The sequence below is a fragment of the Barbus barbus genome (assembly GCF_936440315.1).
Source record: "Barbus barbus genome assembly, chromosome: 13".
Classification (NCBI taxonomy): domain Eukaryota; kingdom Metazoa; phylum Chordata; class Actinopteri; order Cypriniformes; family Cyprinidae; genus Barbus; species Barbus barbus.
The window spans coordinates 15,527,584-15,546,158 of record NC_136741.1 but is presented as its reverse complement, the minus strand read 5'-3'; the positions used below and the strand labels follow the sequence as shown (position 1 = coordinate 15,546,158).

The window sequence follows — 18,575 nt, the reverse complement described above, 5'->3', positions numbered from 1 at the left end:
CAGCTCGGTAATGAATCTTGCTTGGTGCTCAAAAGGAGTCGGTGCCAGTCATTAATTACAACCACATGAGCCAATCCTACTACAGCTGCCACCGCAGTCAAGCAAACAGAGCTTGTTCCATAAGAGGTATCCTCAGAACTCTCTGCCTTCACTGGAGCATCATGGCAGTACAGCTGCTGCTTAAATAAACAATCTTCTACGGGTATGATACAAACAAGGGAGGGTTCGCTTACTCATATGAGAGGAAGGCCAAGCTGGTTTATACAGTGCCCTCCATAAGTATTGAAACAGTAAAGACAAAATTGCTCTGTTGGCTGTGGAGTCAAGACATTTGCAAATATAATTAAAAGATGAATATGAGACAAAACTACAGAATGTCACATTTTATTATTAGCCGTTTCAACACATACATGTTTTACCAAATAAAAAGATCAGCACTTTTAGAGTTCATCCCACTCATTGATGTGAGCATAAGTATTGGGACAGTTAAACATAAGGCAGATATAAAAGATTAAAAGCTATTATTTAGTTGCAGATCCCTTGCGCACAATCACAGCAGTGAGTCTGTGACCCATAGACATCACCAGACTCTTGGTCTCATCCTTTGAAATGCTTTTCCCAGCCTTTAATGCAGCCAATCCCAACTGTTGCTTGTTTTGGGGAGTTTCTGCCTTTACTCTCCTCTCCAGCTGGTGAAATTCATGTTCAATCAGATTTAAATCTGGAGATTGACTTGGGCAATCTAAGACTTTCCATTTCTTTGCCCTTATAAATTCCTTGACTGAACTGGCAGCGTGTTTTGGGTCATTGTCCTGATGCAATATGAAGCACTTCCCAATGAATCTGGTGGCATTTTCTTGAATATTGGTAAGCAAGATGGTTTTGTACCCTTCCAAATTCATTCTGCTACTGTCATCATACATTAAGTCATCAGTAAAGTTGAGAGGGCCTGTTCCAGAGGCAGCCATGCATGCCCATGCCACGACACCACCTCCACCATGCTTTACAGATGAGGCTGTATGCTTGGGATCATTGCAGTTCCCTTTTTTCTCCACATTTTTTCTTTCCCATCACTTAGATAAAAGGTTCATCTTTGTCTCATCGGTCCATAAACATAGTTCCAAAACTCTTCTGGCTCACCTTTGTGCTTTTTTGCAAACTCTAATCTTGCCTTTCTATTTTTGGTGCTGGTCAGAGGTTTGCATCTTGCTGTGTAGCATCTGTAATTGTGTGTCAAAGTCTCCTGAGGACAGTAAATTGTCAGAGCATCACCCCAGCTTTCTGGAAGTTGTTGGTGATTTTACAGACACGTCTTTTAGGATTCATTTTCACAGCTTTTATGATTTGTCTACCAGTGGCAGCTCGCATCAAGTTCAAGACACTGATGCTCGTGTACAGAACTACCACAGGCTCAGCACCCTCCTACTTCCACTCACTATTACGAACCTACATCCCCTCCAGAAGTCTGAGATCTGCTAGTGAGCGACGCCTTGTGGTACCATCACAGAGAGGCTCAAAATCACTCGCCAGAACATTCTCGTTCACCATTCCTAGCTGGTGGAATAATCTTCCCACCCCTATCCGGAACGCCGGATCCCTGGCAATCTTCAAGCAACAACTGAAAACTCATCTCTTTCGGCAGTACTTGACTTCATCCTAAACTCTCAACTGGCAATGCCAAGTGTTGCATCGTCATAAACACAAATTTTATGCAGACTCAGATTTCAAAACTTTCATTAGACAGCTGTACATACGTGCATCTGCAATAAGCAGGAAACCTGTTACCTCAAGCAATAAATCTATAGTGTTCTTACTTTTCCCTGTATATGATGAACTATAGCGGAGAGTGGGGTGATTTGAGCCTGCGGGGAAGTTGAGCCGCCCCTTGTTTCTAGGCAACCTTAAACAAAATTGGTGATGTGCCCACAAATATATGAAGAACTATCCATAAAAAAAAAATTGTAACTACATTTAGGTTAAAACATTTTTTAATGTTGAAGGACTCATAGTTCTTGTCTGAAAAATAACAGACAAATCTGAAAAAAAATTATCATGCGTTTGTGCTTTAGAAAGTTATAATATGAAGCTATACTCTTAGCATTATGTTAGCTCTAAACTGTTGGATGAAACGAATTTGTTAAAATGGTAGGAGTGGGGTAATTTGAGCCAAAAGCTCTGGGGCAAGTTGATCACGCCTTCTTATGCAAGTATTATTTTACTTTATTTCTAAGTTACATTGTTAATTTTAGACCAAACATTTTTGATTTTCTTCGTGTTGAATTTGATTTTCTTCTGAAAATTTACATGGGCCTTGAAAATTGGCCATTGAAGTTATGAAATTGTATTTCCCTGCACAAGGCTCCAGTCCATCACATGGCTCACAAATAGATTAAGAAGTCATTTTTATTGAATTTTGCTTATTTTGCTATTGCATGAGCTGAAAATTATCACATTTTACTTCAGCATAATCAGTGGCACAGTTTAAAGCCATGTGGCTCAACTTACCCTCTCCCTGGGCTTAATATACACCTCACTGGGGCAAGTTGAGCAAAGAAACCACTTTTCATTTGGAAAGCCATGTTTTGAGAGAAGTTTAAGATTCAAAGTGATTATTCCCAAAGATGCACCACATCCTGAAATTTATGTACAAAAGTTGGACACATTACTGCAATGTGCTCTCAAAAATTAAAAAAAAACAAAAAAACACACTGAGTAAAAACTGCTCAACTCAACCCGCTCTGCCCTATTAGATTAAATGTCCAAAATTTAATCTTAACGATTATCAGGCCACCCAGAGTATGTCATTTTTGCAGGTGGTTTCGGTTGTTCCTACATTTTGTTGTGAATTAAGAACACAATTTAACAAAACTTACGGGTGAATTATGATTTGTTTGAGAAAATGTTTGCATGTAAATTTCATGCACAAATGTGCGTGCATACACACTCAGACAAGAAAAATCAAGACAAAAGACAAAATAATTTACAAATCAAAGCCAATCAGAAGAGCGTGCATACGGTCTCATACTCTCTTCAAGCACTCACCATAAAATAAACAAACATCACAGTTTGAACATTCTTGTTTTCTTTAAATTACTTTCTAAGATCTGAGGTAATTAATGAATGGGCTTTTTTATTATGGCTGTTAAAGTCAAGCAAAATAATATTCAAACTTAAATGAAACCTTCACTAAAACACAACCAGGCTGCCAGTCACAACATAGCAGACATAGAAGCCCTTCCGGAAATAGAATCCCTTGTAGATTACTGCATATTTCCATCGTAGTTAGCATTAATAATGAAACAGCGAAAAACTATTTGACATAAATGTGCTTTCTAACTAGCCCTCAAGTTTTGTGGTGAGTCAGTGGACAAACTTCATTAAATGAGATCTGCGCATAACACTATCAATTTGGTCTCATGTCCATTCTTGCTGTTTTTCCTAAGTACCAGAATCAACCCTGCATAAACACATTGATTTAAATCAGCAACTCACTCACCTCCCTTTCACGCTGCCATGGAAACTACTGATAAAAGACTGGGCCAGGCCAAATACCTCAACCTCTTGAGGTCTCTCCTAATATGGAGTCAGAGGAGAAAGCCAGCTGAAGATAAAGACAAAGGCCAACATCTCCAAGAGATGTAACCTTTCCTTTTGACAAGAGTTAGGCAGTGATATTGAGGTTTTTGGGTGAGTGGAGAACACTCCTCAAGACTGGTTTACACTGCGAGACCAGCGAGATGAAGCTTGCTCTGGAAAAACACCAAAGAGAAGAAGTCAAATAGCCCATCACAAGAGTAGCCCTGCAGAGAATGTTTCTCCAGGGGTTTGTATCATTTGAGCATGCAGTTTAGATCTTTGATCCAAGACAGAAACTCACTTGGCAGGAGGAACTACACAAGGAACTGTAACAAAATTGAGCTGCTACATTTCTCAAGTTTCTTGTGGACTGGCCGAATGTGTCAAAGTGTTCAGAACCTCTCTAAAGTTTTGCTTGTAGACCTTGCAAAAACCTAGGAATCATCATGAATTAGCCAAGTATTTTAAGAATATGAATCTAAAAGGGAACACATGAGCTGAATTGGTTATGCTACCTACCATGCTACCTATGCTTGCCTACCATTGGTTATGCCATGCTATACCATTTGATCTACAGGAAAGCTTGTTATTCCACATTACACCCAAGAAAAAAAGTATAAATAAAATGTAAAATAAAATACATAAGTACATGAATATTGAAATTAACTTTTTCACTCACCAGCCAATTTCGCTGCAAAATTTTTAAGTTACCGGCAATTCATAACTTCTACTAGCCAAACAAAAAAAAAAAAACAGAAATAAGCCAACAGTTTGAGGGGGGGGTCTATATTTTCTGGGATTTTATCGATAAAGATAGTTAGACGATATTTTGCTGTGTGTGTTATTGTGCTGATATCTTAAGGACTACCGTGGACATCTGGCTCCTATAGTTTTTGATATTCTTCAAATTCTGATTTCAGTGATGGAAATTAATCTTTTCCAATAAGTTTAAATTGATTTTAACCTTTTATGAGCATTTTTACCTTTATAAAGATTTTTTTCTAAAAGTGTGCATCATCCTTCGAGTCAAATTCTTACATTTAATCAATCAATTATAATAATAATACATTTAGCTGTTACTAAACGAATGAAATCAGTATAAAGAAAATTAATCTTTGCAGAAGTTTATGGCATTTAGATATATTTTCACATGTTAATGCAGCTTAGAGGGACATCGAATGCTTTAACCTGCAGTTACAACTGCATAAATAAAGTTTTGATATTTTAAACATGAAACGTTGAATACTGATATTTGAAATTAAAAAAAAAAAAAAAAAAAAAAAAAACACTTTTAAATGTGAAATTAAACCCACCAGTAGGTGGCAGCAAGTCACTGAGTCGTTGCGATTGAACCAAATCATTTAATGGTTGATTCATTCAGAAAGGAAACACTCATGTTGCTGAGAGACGCAAAATAAGGCTGTGGCTGCGTTTTGAATGTTTTGTGCTTTTTTTTGATTGAACTGTTGTATAAAATCAATGCCGATTCTTTAAGAAAAAACTGCACTCTTCGTGTGATATTGATTAACTAGATGAATGGATAAAAATATACATTTTCTGCCCCCTTATCCTGAATTATGTGATCATTCTTAATGCATATTAATAGACTGAATCATGCAGTGAAAGAACACACTCTAAATGCACACGCGCACTAAGTCTAACCAGACTTCATCACGTCGCATATGCGTGCACTCTGTAGGTCTGTTTTGTTAGGTTTTTTGCAATATACTCGATAATGTCATGACGTGTCACGAGTTCAGTTTTTGCACTAAACCTGCGCAGATTTGGCTTGCATGAACTTCCCCAAGAAATTAATGAGTAACCCGCCAAATTGGCTAGTGATTTGACAACGTTACCCACCACGGCTCATTTTTACCCACATATAGCGGGTATATCGATTTCTAACTCAATTTTCCTTTATGGCTTTCACCAAAACCATTTAAGGTTTAATCTCACAGGCATCAGACTTGGTAAACTTTCTTAAATTACAAGGTCATACTTTACTCTGAAATACATTATTATTATTACATTACAGACGTCAAACTGACTGTGAATGCATTTAACTAACTGGAACACAGCAACCTAAACCCTTAAAAGAGCTGTAACCATCTGTCTGATGAATCTAATCAAGGCGTTTCCACTTTTTACAAGAGAAAAATGTTTCATAGGCAGCAAGTTTACATCGTAAATCAGAGTAGATGTGTTTTGTGACCTAAACATTCCATGTTTTGCCATATACTGTGCAAGGCCATCTAATGATCCCCCAAAATAACTCAGACACAAGAGGGCTGACGCTGTCTGTTAGCAATGAAGAGCTGGATAGTTGAGATTTTTCATCCCTGTGGTGGTGGGACTCTGAAGGAGAGAGTGAAAGCTTTCTCTCTTTACTATAACAGCATGAGGCTAGATGAGGCAGTGATGTCACAGGGGAAAGCCATAGATCCTTACAAGGGAGAAAAATTCCAAAAATCATTGTGGTAAACAAAGCTTTTTAAAAAAAAAAAAAAAAAAAAAAAAAAAAAGTATTTACCTCATTGAAAAGTATCTTTACTTCTCACCCTCTTTCATTGCTCCGCTGATACTTTGAGATGATAGTGCTTAACATATACTCAGCTCATCTGATTTTATACTGATCTCCACAACCATACTTCTAAAATTTCATTACAGTCATGAGATCAATGACGTGAATTAAATGATATTTTTCTCAGGCAGCACATGACTGCCAAAAACAAAACAATTGAGCAAAATGGCTCTGAAATAGAAAGCAAGTGTTTTAGCAACCACCATCAAAACACGCTTTCACCAGCAGTCTCCATAAGAAGAAGTTTACTTTCATGCTATACGGAGTGAACTCAAGGATCTGAGAGGGCAGATTGTGGTACGAATGTAAATATCACATCAAACATTGCCTTTCATCATTTGCAGTAATCAGCAGTGAGATCTCCTTTCACATACATCAGAGTCACTATAGAACATGTATAGGATGAGGTCATTTCAGTGGTAATCAGACTCCTGTGTAGAACAGTGGACACCTGATTCGTTGAGGCACTGGCAGTGCAAAACTACAAGCTGCTGATGTCCCTGTGATAAATGCACTCAGGGCCGGCGCTAGCCATTTGGGTGCCCTAAGCACAAACGCTTGGCGGTGCCCCCCCCAAAGAAATAACTACCATTCAGAATTTCTTAGTTAGGTTCTCTTTACTTCCAAAATAACTGCTGCAAATAAATAATTGGAACAGAACAATGTAAACACAGAAAGTTAAAAGTGCAAATAACAGTATAAGAGTATGAATTTTATGAAGTATGAATTTTAAAGTGCACATTTTAAACTGCAAATAACCATACATAACTGCACAGTAGAATTTACTCAACAGAGGGACTACATCTCTATAAAGAGACCATTCTGCTATTCTATAGAACTATATTAAACATTTTCACTACCATCAGTTGTCAGAGGCCCTACAGAGGCACACGCCTACATTTCCTAGCTGCAAAATCAGCTATCAGGTCATCATATGACAGTTTCTGAGCCACGTCCCCATTGATGCTGATGACAGCCAGACCACTTAAACGTTCCTGCCCCATTGATGAACGCAGGTACGTTTTGATGAGTTTCAGCTTTGAAAAAAAAAATTTGTATAATTATTTTGTATATATAATTTTGTATAATTATTTTGTATATATAATTTCTATATACAAAATAATTATACACAGTACACGCACATATATCATGTAGACACAAACTTTTATTTTGGATGCGATTAATCGAGATTAATCTTTTCCCAGCCCAAATAATTTGACAACTCTGTGAATATGAAAATATACAAACACTGAGATTGTGGTTTTTTTTTTCTAATTTCAGTTTCACCAAAAGATGTCGCCCTTGGCCGAACCTCTTGAAAATGACCGCATAGAACAACAACGAAAAAACTTTATCTAAGCGGTCTAATTTGGCAAAATCACATCACGTTCAGTTGCAGGGTTTTTCTAAAGTTCACCTTACCAAGAGGCAGATAGGCATTATATTGAAGCGAAGAAATTACAATAGGGAACGTTCTGCACTAATAGCTATATGCACACACATCTGTAACGTATAGCCTACCTAGGGGGAAAATTAGCTTTATTTGTCATTCAAATATGACGATGAGGACCCCAACGATTGGCCTTCCTTTCCTTCTCAAACAAACTGCATCTTTAACAGCCCAAGTTTCAAAATTTCCCGGGGGAGAAACCCCCGGACCCCGTTAAAATAAAAGACTCAACATGCAGGGCTAAAGCCCCGGATCTTTTGCACTACAAGCGACGCGGACGCGCCGACGCCCCTGGACATGCATACTACACGCACAAAACTAACATTTTTATTTAAAACATTGTCTTACCTGCAAGCGACCCGCGAGCATCATCCCGCTGTCTCTTCTTTTTTCTTTTTTCCGCCCCCGACTCTTGGTGCCTTTTCGAGGCCATATCTGAGGTCGGTGTCGGCCAAATTTGAAATTGATTGAAGCATAATTGAACAGACCACTGGGAGGTGGGGAAGGGGGGGCACCAGAGGGAGACTGGCACAGAGATTCACCTTTTTCTCGACTAATTTGGTCTAGGCCTATATTACTTTTGTATTGCTTTTGTATATTAACATGCTAGAAATATTTTATTTGTTATTTATACTAGTAGCCTATATTGTGATGATATTTTCACGACCCAGATTTTTTGGTGCCCCCCCCAAGCACTTGGTGCCCTACGCGCAGTGCGTGATGTGCGTGTGCGGAGCGCCGGCCCTGAATGCACTTCTACTCACAGCCCCATGCTGACAATGGCCCTCAGTCTACTGCAGCATAACAAGGTGGTTTTGATTCCAAGATGGGCAGCACCCATTGTTGAACCAGACAGAGAGGGGGAAAAAACATGGTAACAAAGAAAGACCGTGATTGTTGGCAATTCTTATGTGAAGTTTATGCTACATGACACAAACCTTCAGGTTCAAAATGAATACAGTCTGAGTTGGTTTAAGGATCCCAGAATGCACAAAAAAAAAAGTGACAGCAGCAGAAGAGCGAAGGGGCAAATGACATTGAGCAGTGTTAATTTTTTTATTTTTATTTTTTTGAAAGAGCAGCTCCATTCCACTTTCCTCTAAAATAAAATTTAAAAAGCTCCATTCCAGCGCCCATCACAAGACAAATGCCAGAACACCCCGCATAAAACTACAGACGACATGTTGACAAAAACCCGATGTGATCAAAGAGTGTAAAAGCCCACCATAAAGTTAATCAATCATCACTGAGGAGACACAGTAATGCATAACACCCAGTAAGAGGCACTCATAGCTATGAACTCTGTTCCCAAAGCCAGTCGTGACAAAAAATATGCAGGTCAGTAGGGCTGTGCGATTAATTTTGGGAAGTCGTGGCCTAATGGTTAGAGAGTCGGACTCGTAATCCAAAGGTTGCGGGTTCGAGTCTCGAGCCCGCAGGGATTATAGGTGGGGGGAGTGAATGTCCAGCGCTCTCTACACCCTCAATACCACGACTGAGGTGCCCTTGAGCTCCCTTATCGGTTCTGCTTTCAGTACTGGAGAATAAAAGATAAATTTTTCGATGTTTTTATTAGTAGGCTACATGAACGTTATCTTAGACATTTTATCTCCCCAACAGATTAATTTGAAATAAGTTTATAATGCATGTTCGCCAATTCAGAAGACTGCACACACAGCCCGTGTCTCTGAATACTCGCTCCGCTCTGCCCCACGCTGCGCATCTCACGGACGAGCCGTTTACACGCAGCCTGTCTCGTAATGCTCTTTTATACTCACGGTCTCACGCCCGGTTCTGCTCCGCAAGTCTCTCAAGAGCGCATCTGGCAATATGGACGAGGCCAACCTGTGTCAACTCGTGCCTGGCTCCGCGTTTAAAACTAATGTAAATTAAGTCTAACTGCTTGCCAATTTCACTTGGATGAAATGAAACATTCAGCACATTTCCCACTTGTTCTTAAAATCCCAAATACTTAAAAATGAATAAATCAGCACGTGTAACGTAATACTTTAATAATTGACTAAAGAAATACAGTTCTTTATTTATAAAAAATAAACAAATATTTTGTGAAATTCAGTAATTCTGTAAAAGTAGTAATACCATTATAATCTTCCCAGCAGATAAAAACGCCAAAAAAAAAAAAAAAAGGTAGAATCCCTCCCAAAACACAATAGAAAATTTAATGGATTTAAGGGTTATAATGGGAACTGCACTGGTTTTAATGTAAACTATAATGGTGTCTACTGGTATTCGATGCATTCTATTGGTGGGATGTAATCTAGCAGATGGCAACCAATAGAACAACATTAATTCCTATTGGAATAATGCCCAAAACAAAAAGGAATTTTGTAATGGTTTTTATGGAAACTGTAAGAATTTCTGTGATGGTTTCTATTGTTTTTTTGTTTGTTTTTGTTTTTTCAGCAGGGTAACGATACTCATACTGTGCGTCACATTATTGACAATATTGAGCTGAAGCTTAAAATCGCAAATCAAAATCGCAATGCGTGTCAAAAATATCGCAATTAGATATTTTCCCCAAATCGCACAGCCCTACAGGTCAGCTTTACAGAGAATAACAGAGGTATGAGACCAAAGAGGGATAATCATCTTTCAAACCAGTCTGCATTTAAAAAAAACTAAATAAACCCCAGTGTTTCCCACACATAGACGAATCTGTGGCGGTGCGCCACAGATTAAATTCCGACCGCCACAGATTCAACACAGACCAAAAATAAAAAAAATGAATACCGACCGTCACATATTGCGTTTCGTTATTCTTTTGTACGCTATTTAAAACACGCAGCGAATTCGTTCAACTGCATTTCCTTTCCCTGCTCTCTCTTCATCTCTCTGTCACTCACGCGTCTCTCCCTCACACACACACACACACACACACACACACACGCACACAGCCCCTCCCCTCCGTGCACACCACATCTGTCTGGATCATCTGTGGAGAGAAGACGGCTGGCGAAAGGTTGGTATCTCGTGAACACTTTTAACACACAATCACAGATTAAAAAGTGCTATAAAATATTTTATATTCTGAATACAATAGTTTCAGTGTGTTGATGTTACTGTAAGTCCCGACCCTTAGCAAATGCGATTGCGCCTTCTTTAGAAAGTTAACTAGTCGCAAGTTTGCGGTAAAATGTAGGCTAGCCTAGTTGGGTTGTCGAGGTCAAAACACTATATGTAGCAGCTGTGAATCAAATAAACGTATTATAAATTATGTCGTTTCTTTACTCTTACACCGAATGTTTGCTGCTTCAATCCAGATGAGTATTGAAAAGTATTTTCCGCGACTGAAAAAGGTACGTGTTGAGGATGAGGACCATCCTGAACCGGAGGTATCAGTCTGAAACAGAGCTTAGTCCGACCAGTGTAATTAGTTATGTTATTGTTTACAATATTTTCAGGCTTCAACTAGTGCTGCTCAAGCAGAAAGACAAGGTCAGGGAGAGAAAGAAATAGATTTGTTAGGCATTGAAGAAAGAGTAGGAGAGGAGGAGAGAATTAATGTAATAAAGTTCTGTGTAACCAAGTATTGACAGTTTTTTTAAATTATTAACCTTTAGGAATTAGGAAATCCCTTTAGGGGATCCAATCGTATCCCCTATCCAATCGTTTAGATGTTTGTCCCCCCCCCGGACAAACATCTAAAATTCAAAGCATTCAAATGTAAAAAAAAAAAAAAAAAAAAAAAAAAAAAAAAAAAAAAAAAAAAAAAAAAAGTACTGCCTCATTTGAAACCTTATACTCCCTATGGCAACATTCAGAGTTCAAGCTAAATGCTACAGCATTTGCATCACATTACATAAGTCTGAGCAGTTTCAACTGAAATAAACTTGCACTGACTGATCTTAAAATATATCAGTGCCTTTGTTTTGTCTCAAGATGTACCCCAGTAATGTTTTTTTCTAAGCATGTTTATAAAAGTTACTTAAATGTCCTATTTAAACTATGGCCTAATCCTGGCTTAGTCTAAGCCCTGTTTGTGAAACCGGGCCATAATTTCTGTTTTATTTTCAGTCTAATAGAAATTGCTCTCAATTTAAGCTGAAAGGGTAAACCCTCAAAACAAGTTCAAACAAGGCTGCTCCAAAATGCCCTTGTCTCCGCTTCCTCTTTCCAGCAGGAAATTGATGCTCCAGCTTCCAACCCTTTCATTAACTACGCTGTGACATTAGCAATGATAATGACTGCTTATAAGCCCAGTCACAAATACCCGGCAATTAACAACCACTAATCAGCTCTCACCGCATAAATCACAGTGGTGTGGAATCAAAAATCTACTCTGAATACAAACATATCAAGGGCATCCAAGTCCTTTTATCTTCAAGAACAATGAATGAATGCATTAAATTAGAGTACAAAACATCTAGTTTGGCCCTTTAGTCTGGAAAGAGGACTATATTCTGCATAAATGTAACATTTAGGCAAAGCCATTAAATCATAAACAAACACAAACAACTAGGGGTCGACCGATATGTGTTTTTCAGGGCCGATGCCGATACCGATTATTACAGACAAAGTAGACCGATAACCAATATATTGAACCGATATATATGTCTGGTGTAAAAATGAAAATGAATGTCAAAATTAAGAATAACAAGGGCTCTGACAAAAATGGCCTTCCCTAGTGTTGGTTGCACTTCTTACTCTTCTCTTCCCCCATGCATCCATCTACAATAAGGGTAATATATAAAGAGAGAGTTAGAAGTGGGGCCACTGTATGCTTCATGATTAAGCCTATGAATACTAAATACTACAGCTAAACAGCTTGGGGAAATGTAAGTATTTGGTTTCAATAATTTACATGTTAGAAATGTATGTGTAATAGCATAACCTCTCATAATTCTTCATTAATTATTTTCGGTTGACTAAATCATAACCTACAAGAGGTGACTATTCAATTCATCATCTTATGCACATCAATTGATTAATTTAAAAAGCGCAATGTATATAATAAGTGTAAATAATTTAATTGTCTTCATAGCTCCATTGTAGAAGTTGCGAAGAAGACCGCAACTATTTTAATGAAACTATAACACTAATAGCCTGTTATAGGCTCACTTGGTTCAATAGCCTATTGAAATGTCCCAATTTCCGTCATCCTAATCTTGGCCTATGTGACAGTATCTTAGTCTTGGCCTATGTGACAGTAATTTCCATTAGTTTTCATTTACAGTGCAGTGCAAATGAAGGCATAAAACATTAATTTAATTTATCTTTTAATCAAATGAGAGTTGAACTCTATTTTTTGGCAAACAAATGGGTTTACTATTAAAATTAAATCATGGAAGAAATAGCGTATTGTGTGATTGTTCTTTTAAACAAAAGTTGTAATAATTGTAGTAGCATTAAGTCGCGGAAGTCGTGGCCTAATGGTTAGAGAGTCGGACTTGTAATCCGAAGGTTGCGGGTTCGAGTCTCGGGCCGGCAGGAATTGTAGGTGGGGGGAGTGAATGTCCAGCGCTCTCTCCACCCTCAATACCACGACTGAGGTGCCCTTGAGCAAGGCACCAAACCCCCAACTGCTCCCCGGGCGCCGCAGCATAAATGGCTGCCCACTGCTCCGGGTGTGTGTTCACGGTGTGTGTGTGTTCACGGTGTGTGTGTGTGTTCACTGCTGTGTGTGTGCACGTTGGATGGGTTAAATGCAGAGCACGAATTCCGAGTATGGGTCACCATACTTGACTGAATGTCACTTCACTTCACTCATTAGTAAATAAACCAAACTTTTATTTTGACGGGTTGCCATGAGGACCTCTTAAGTTTCTGTAGCCTATTTATGATATGACGATCGTTTTACTCAAACGAAACAGTCAAATGCTCATGAAGTAACTCTCAGAGCAGTTCTGGGGATGATGTTCATATATTTATGTCCTCATTTAGTGACATGGCAGATGCAGAAAACACCGCGAGCGTCGCGCACTTCAGTGTGTGTGTGTGTGTGTGTCAAAACCGCGCGTCTGTGCTATTCACATATACAGAGACACGCCGAACATGCAGAATTCATATTTAAATAGTCTTTTTGCAGCTTAATGTTTACAGATAGTCCATATCATGAGTCGATTTAAGTGTACTGACCTACTTTTGATCAATTCATCCAAACTTTGACTAATTCCGTGACTCCGCGTTATACAGTAAACGCTGGATTCCGCGTTTCCCCCTGCGTTTCCCCCATCTCGGAAACCATAAATAGATAATATTGAGGTTTTTACAACTTCAGTGCAGTGGATTGTAATTTATTGCAACTTGAGCAACGTCTGCTGCTGCCTTTGAGAGATAACTGATGCGTGATGAAGCAGCACCAGTTAGCAAGCGCTTTCGGTGTGAGAGTGCCTTTAGTCTTCCACGTTGATTGGTCGGACTCCTGACTCTCAACAAATCAGATGCGCGGTGGGCGGAGACTGCTCTAGGCCACAGAGTGGTGAGTTCCGACAGGCTGCATCAGAGCCAAATAGCGCGTTTCAAAATTAAATAATTTTATAGGCACATCGGTTTTGAAAATGACCGATACCGATTATCATAAAAATGTGTAATATCGGTGCCAATAATCGGCCAGGCCGATAATCGGTCGACCCCTACAAACAACATGTTGTTAACTAATCAGAATCAGAATGAGCTTTATTGGCCAAGTATGTTTACACATACAAGGAATTTGTTGTAGTGGCAGAAGCTCCACAGTGCAACAAAGACAGCAACAGGACAGAACACATATTATAAAAGAATAATATACAAATAGGCAATGTACAAAGCAGCAAAAACACAATATATAATATAGACAACTATGTATGTACAGGTCAAGTATGTGCAAATTAGAAATGAGAAAAATTTAAATAAAGTAAGTGAGTGTGGTGAATGGATAATGTATTATAGTTGTGTGTTCCACGTTTATTGTCAAGTGTTCATGAGATGGATTGCCTGAGTGAAGAAACTGTTCCTGTGTCTGGTCGTTCTGGTGCTCAGAGCTCTGTAACGTCAACCAGACGGTAACAGTTCAAAAAGGGAGTGTGCTGGATGTGAGGGGTCCAGAGTGATTTTACCAGCCCTTTGAATTACTTGCCTAATCATAGGCAATGATTAATGATTTTACTTGCCTAATCATACATATAGTTTTCCATTATGATTAAAAGAGTATGGCAAAGGTATGAAAATGCGCTTTCATTTAACCCTATAAAGCCTACTGTATCATATTTGATGCATGACCTTTTAAGGCCTCTAAATTACCAACATGATCAAAGCTTTGTTGAAAAACCTGCTGAACAAAATCTTCTACATGCCTACTCTCTAATAGATCGTAGGCATTTTAATACAATTCTAAAAACAACCTGTGGTAGAGAGCAGATGGATGGAGTAGCCCCAGAGTGCACTCTGGACGATGGGGCGGGGAGACACATTAAGGTGGGGCAACACGTGTCGCTCCGCCCACCCCCAATTTCATTTTTTTATAATACAGCAGAGCTTATTGGTGTTATTGGTGGTTGCGCATGAGCACTCTTTTATATACGTTTTTACGAATGATCTACGCTGTTTGGCTGTACAATAGAAATATTAAGTGCTAACTCTAAGTGCAGTTAGAATGAATTAGCAAATATGTTTTTTTTTTTTTTGTAATTTATGATGAATTAAGATTAAGTTCCTGTCAAACACTTGATGGCGGCATCTCCAAGTACTTCGTTCGGGCAGAACAGAGCTGTGTAATATGAGCGGCTCACGAATTAAGTCTGGGGAACAAATTCTTAATCCGTGGCCATGATATAGTCCTACCTATGCTATAGCACGTTAAATGAAGTCAGATATTATTGCACTTTTCACAGTAGGCTACACGAAGTAGTCATTTGGCGATGTTGATAAAAATTATCCACTATTTGAGATTTAGCCGTTTTGTAATCAGAATCAGAATGAGCTTAATTGCCAGGTATGTTTACACATACAAGGAATTTGTTTTAGGTGACAGAAGCTCCAGATTTACAGCTCTGAATGATTTAATATTCGATAGTTATGCAGGTCTATATGGCCACAATGATCGAGTGTTAATGAATCTAAATTCATCCCGTACACAGATTTGAACACGCACACACAATGAGGGTGTGGATACATGAATAATTGGATTTTTAATATCTGATGTTACGTGGACACTTATTTACTATAATATAGGAACCTTTAAAAATAGTAAGAGAATCAATATAGGCTCAAATATTTTATTAAGATATAAACAAGGAAACATTGAGCTTGCCATGAAAACATTTTATTAGCACTTTATAACCTACAAGTTTGTGATGCATTGAGCAACGTAGCTATAACACATCTCTTTAAACAACAACAAAAAACAGTTGTGCTTTAAAACGTAAAATCAGCCTCTTATGTTCGTGTTTGTCCATTTCTAAAATACATCTAAATTATAGTCATTTGCATATAAAATCCCAATTTAGTGCCTGCCGATCCTCAAGGATATGAGGAAGAACCAGGAGGTGCTGTCAGAGTTTATTTGTAAACAATGACTTCATCTGACAAAAGTTACCATGGTTACTAATCAGATAATAATTAAGATAGGCCTATGATACTAGTTAGCACATAATACAATTCTCGGTAAGGAGTTTTAATCTGTAGGGGCACTGTTGGCCTACTTTTAATTAAATTAAAAGTAAAAAGCCTACACAAATAACATTTAGACTCTGTTTCTGATCAAATAAAGCAGTAATTAGGTCATAAAATAATGAGTATGTTTTGATTTAAAGGTCAGAAGCTATAGCTTACATGAGAGAGAAAAAAAAAAAACATGACACTTGTAAATTAAATAATTTTGTTTATACTGATTTATTCATAAATGTGTAATGAGAGTTTTATTTTTTAAACAACTCATAAGCTCTAAAATATTTTCTGAATTTTTACAACTCTTGCTTTAGACCATCTGCAGCGACTGATATAGTTTATTTATAGTTATTGTCAAAGCTTCAATGTAATATAAAAAAAAAAACTTTGTTGATTTAATTCTAACAAATAAGTTCTTGTTAAAAAGTAACGAAAATGAAAAATATGTTGCTTATAATTTCTGCACAGGAGAGATTTGGTGTTGTTTCCAAACAAAAGGAAATATATCGGTATCGGCCAAAATGAGTTGAAAAATACCGGCATATCGGATATCAGCAAAAATCCAATATCGTGCATCCCGAATTTAAATGGCACCATACGAAGACATTATTGAGAGATACAGAATAACAATAATGCATTGTATTTTTATGCAAGTAGTCTGCTATAACGTTATAAAAATCTCTGATTCTCATTACAAGCTTAAAGGATTGGATTAAGTACTTTTTGGCTATATAATGATCAACAGCGGCAACAAAACGCTTCCCAGGGATAAATGTGCATTGAATTTGCATTTACAGTGTTTACTGACTGGTCTGACAAAGCAGAAAGAGCTTCTAAGGAACAATCCATTGTGTGGCTTTTGTGTCAACTAATTCTGACACAAACCAATGAGAATGAATGACTCAGATCAGCTCATACACCTCTGCTCTGTATCTTGAGCATGTGTGAGATATAAACCTTACAAATCACAAGCAAGGACAGCATTGGAATACACTTGGAAAAACTTTCTAGCAACCGGTTTCGACCTAATGACAAACCCAATGGCCTTCAATTCTTGTTAAATAGCATGCTGACCTAACAAAACTACATTCACATGTGCATTTTGTAACATTTCTGAGCAGACATTAGCGATTTTCTTAAAAATAAACTAAGGTTACAAGGACGCTGCGGATTGTTTTGGCCTATCAAACCTAACATATGGAGAGCTAACCAACAACAACAAAGTTTTTAGCAGTTTGTGAGCATGTTTGAAACAACGTGTGTACGTCTGGACGCTAAACACACACAAGAGTTAGCTTTTAGTAGTTAGTTAGAGGCAATTAAGTTAGTTTGACAGAGTGCCAACAACTTCTAGTTCCAAGCAAAACTTTGGATAGAGCAGGAATATAGTTGAGCAGACGAAGAAATAAAGTATACGCACCCAGGAGTTTCTTGACCTCTTCCTCGCTCATGAAGACGTTCACATTCGGCCTGTTGTTATTGTTTATGCCCGGTGCATTGCTCGGGTTGGTGAGGCATCGGGCCCCTTCGAGAAGCAGGAGGAGAAAGAAACCCCTTAGTCTCCACAGTACCGTATGCGGCCAGCCCCGGGACACCGCCGACGCCGCGCCTCCACCGGAGCCCCGCGCTGGCGGAAACATCACAACCCACCGTCGCGTCAAAAAGTCTCTGCGATCGAACTGCGCCACGGAACCTCATCCAAAGCTCGAGCTACTTCTTCCCGAGGGCGACATGTTACTAGGTTTGATGACGGCGCTCTCTGTCGACCCCTCACCCGCCGCCGATAGCAGTCCAGCTAACTTCTGTTAGCTCGCGCTCGATTTCAGTGGCGGGACCGGTTGGACGCTGTTAAAGCGCTGTGTTTCTCCTGGGAAAAAGTCCTTAGCTTCTATTTCTTAAAATAAAAAGACGGGGGACAAGCCACAAATACTATCCCAAACAAAAAGCCCTTAAAAGTGTCCTCCACCTCTGTCCTTTCATGGTCTTTTCCACCCCGCCCCCCCCGCAATCTCAGCTTTCATTGAAGAAAGGGGAGGGAGGGGGAGTCATTTAAAACTAGTGCGCGCACTCATCGACGTTTACGGGCGCGCTCCTGGGGTGGTGTGTGTTTAATGTAATAATAATAATAAGGGCAGGTGACAACTGTGAGCTTTTGCCTACGCCAGTTACTGCCAGTTGAATCAATTTGATTTCAAACTCATTTTTGTGAAATATGAAAGTATGCGTTTTCAACTTTCCAGAGGCGGACAGTAGTGAAGTATTTTTACTCTGCTGTAAAAGTACTTTTCAAGTGCCTGTACTTTATCAGTGCTTTCTTTAGAAAACTTTTACTTAATAAAATTCCAAATGTGGCGATGCAGAGAG

The 18,575-nt window shown here is 38.6% G+C and overlaps 1 protein-coding gene across 2 annotated transcripts in view; it reads right to left on the bottom strand.

Annotated features, from left to right (window-relative positions):
- LOC306879116 (tyrosine-protein kinase RYK-like) overlaps nt 1-18,233 on the bottom strand; it is a 78,875-nt gene extending 60,642 nt beyond the window's left edge. For both annotated transcript variants that reach the window (XM_079431832.1, XM_079431833.1), the window contains exon 1: nt 17,632-18,233. In XM_079431832.1, the coding sequence (XP_079287958.1) occupies nt 17,632-17,851 (220 nt within the window). In that variant the 5' untranslated portion in view covers nt 17,852-18,233. The remainder of the gene's footprint in view (nt 1-17,631) is intronic.
- Nucleotides 18,234-18,575: the final 342 nt, after the last annotated feature.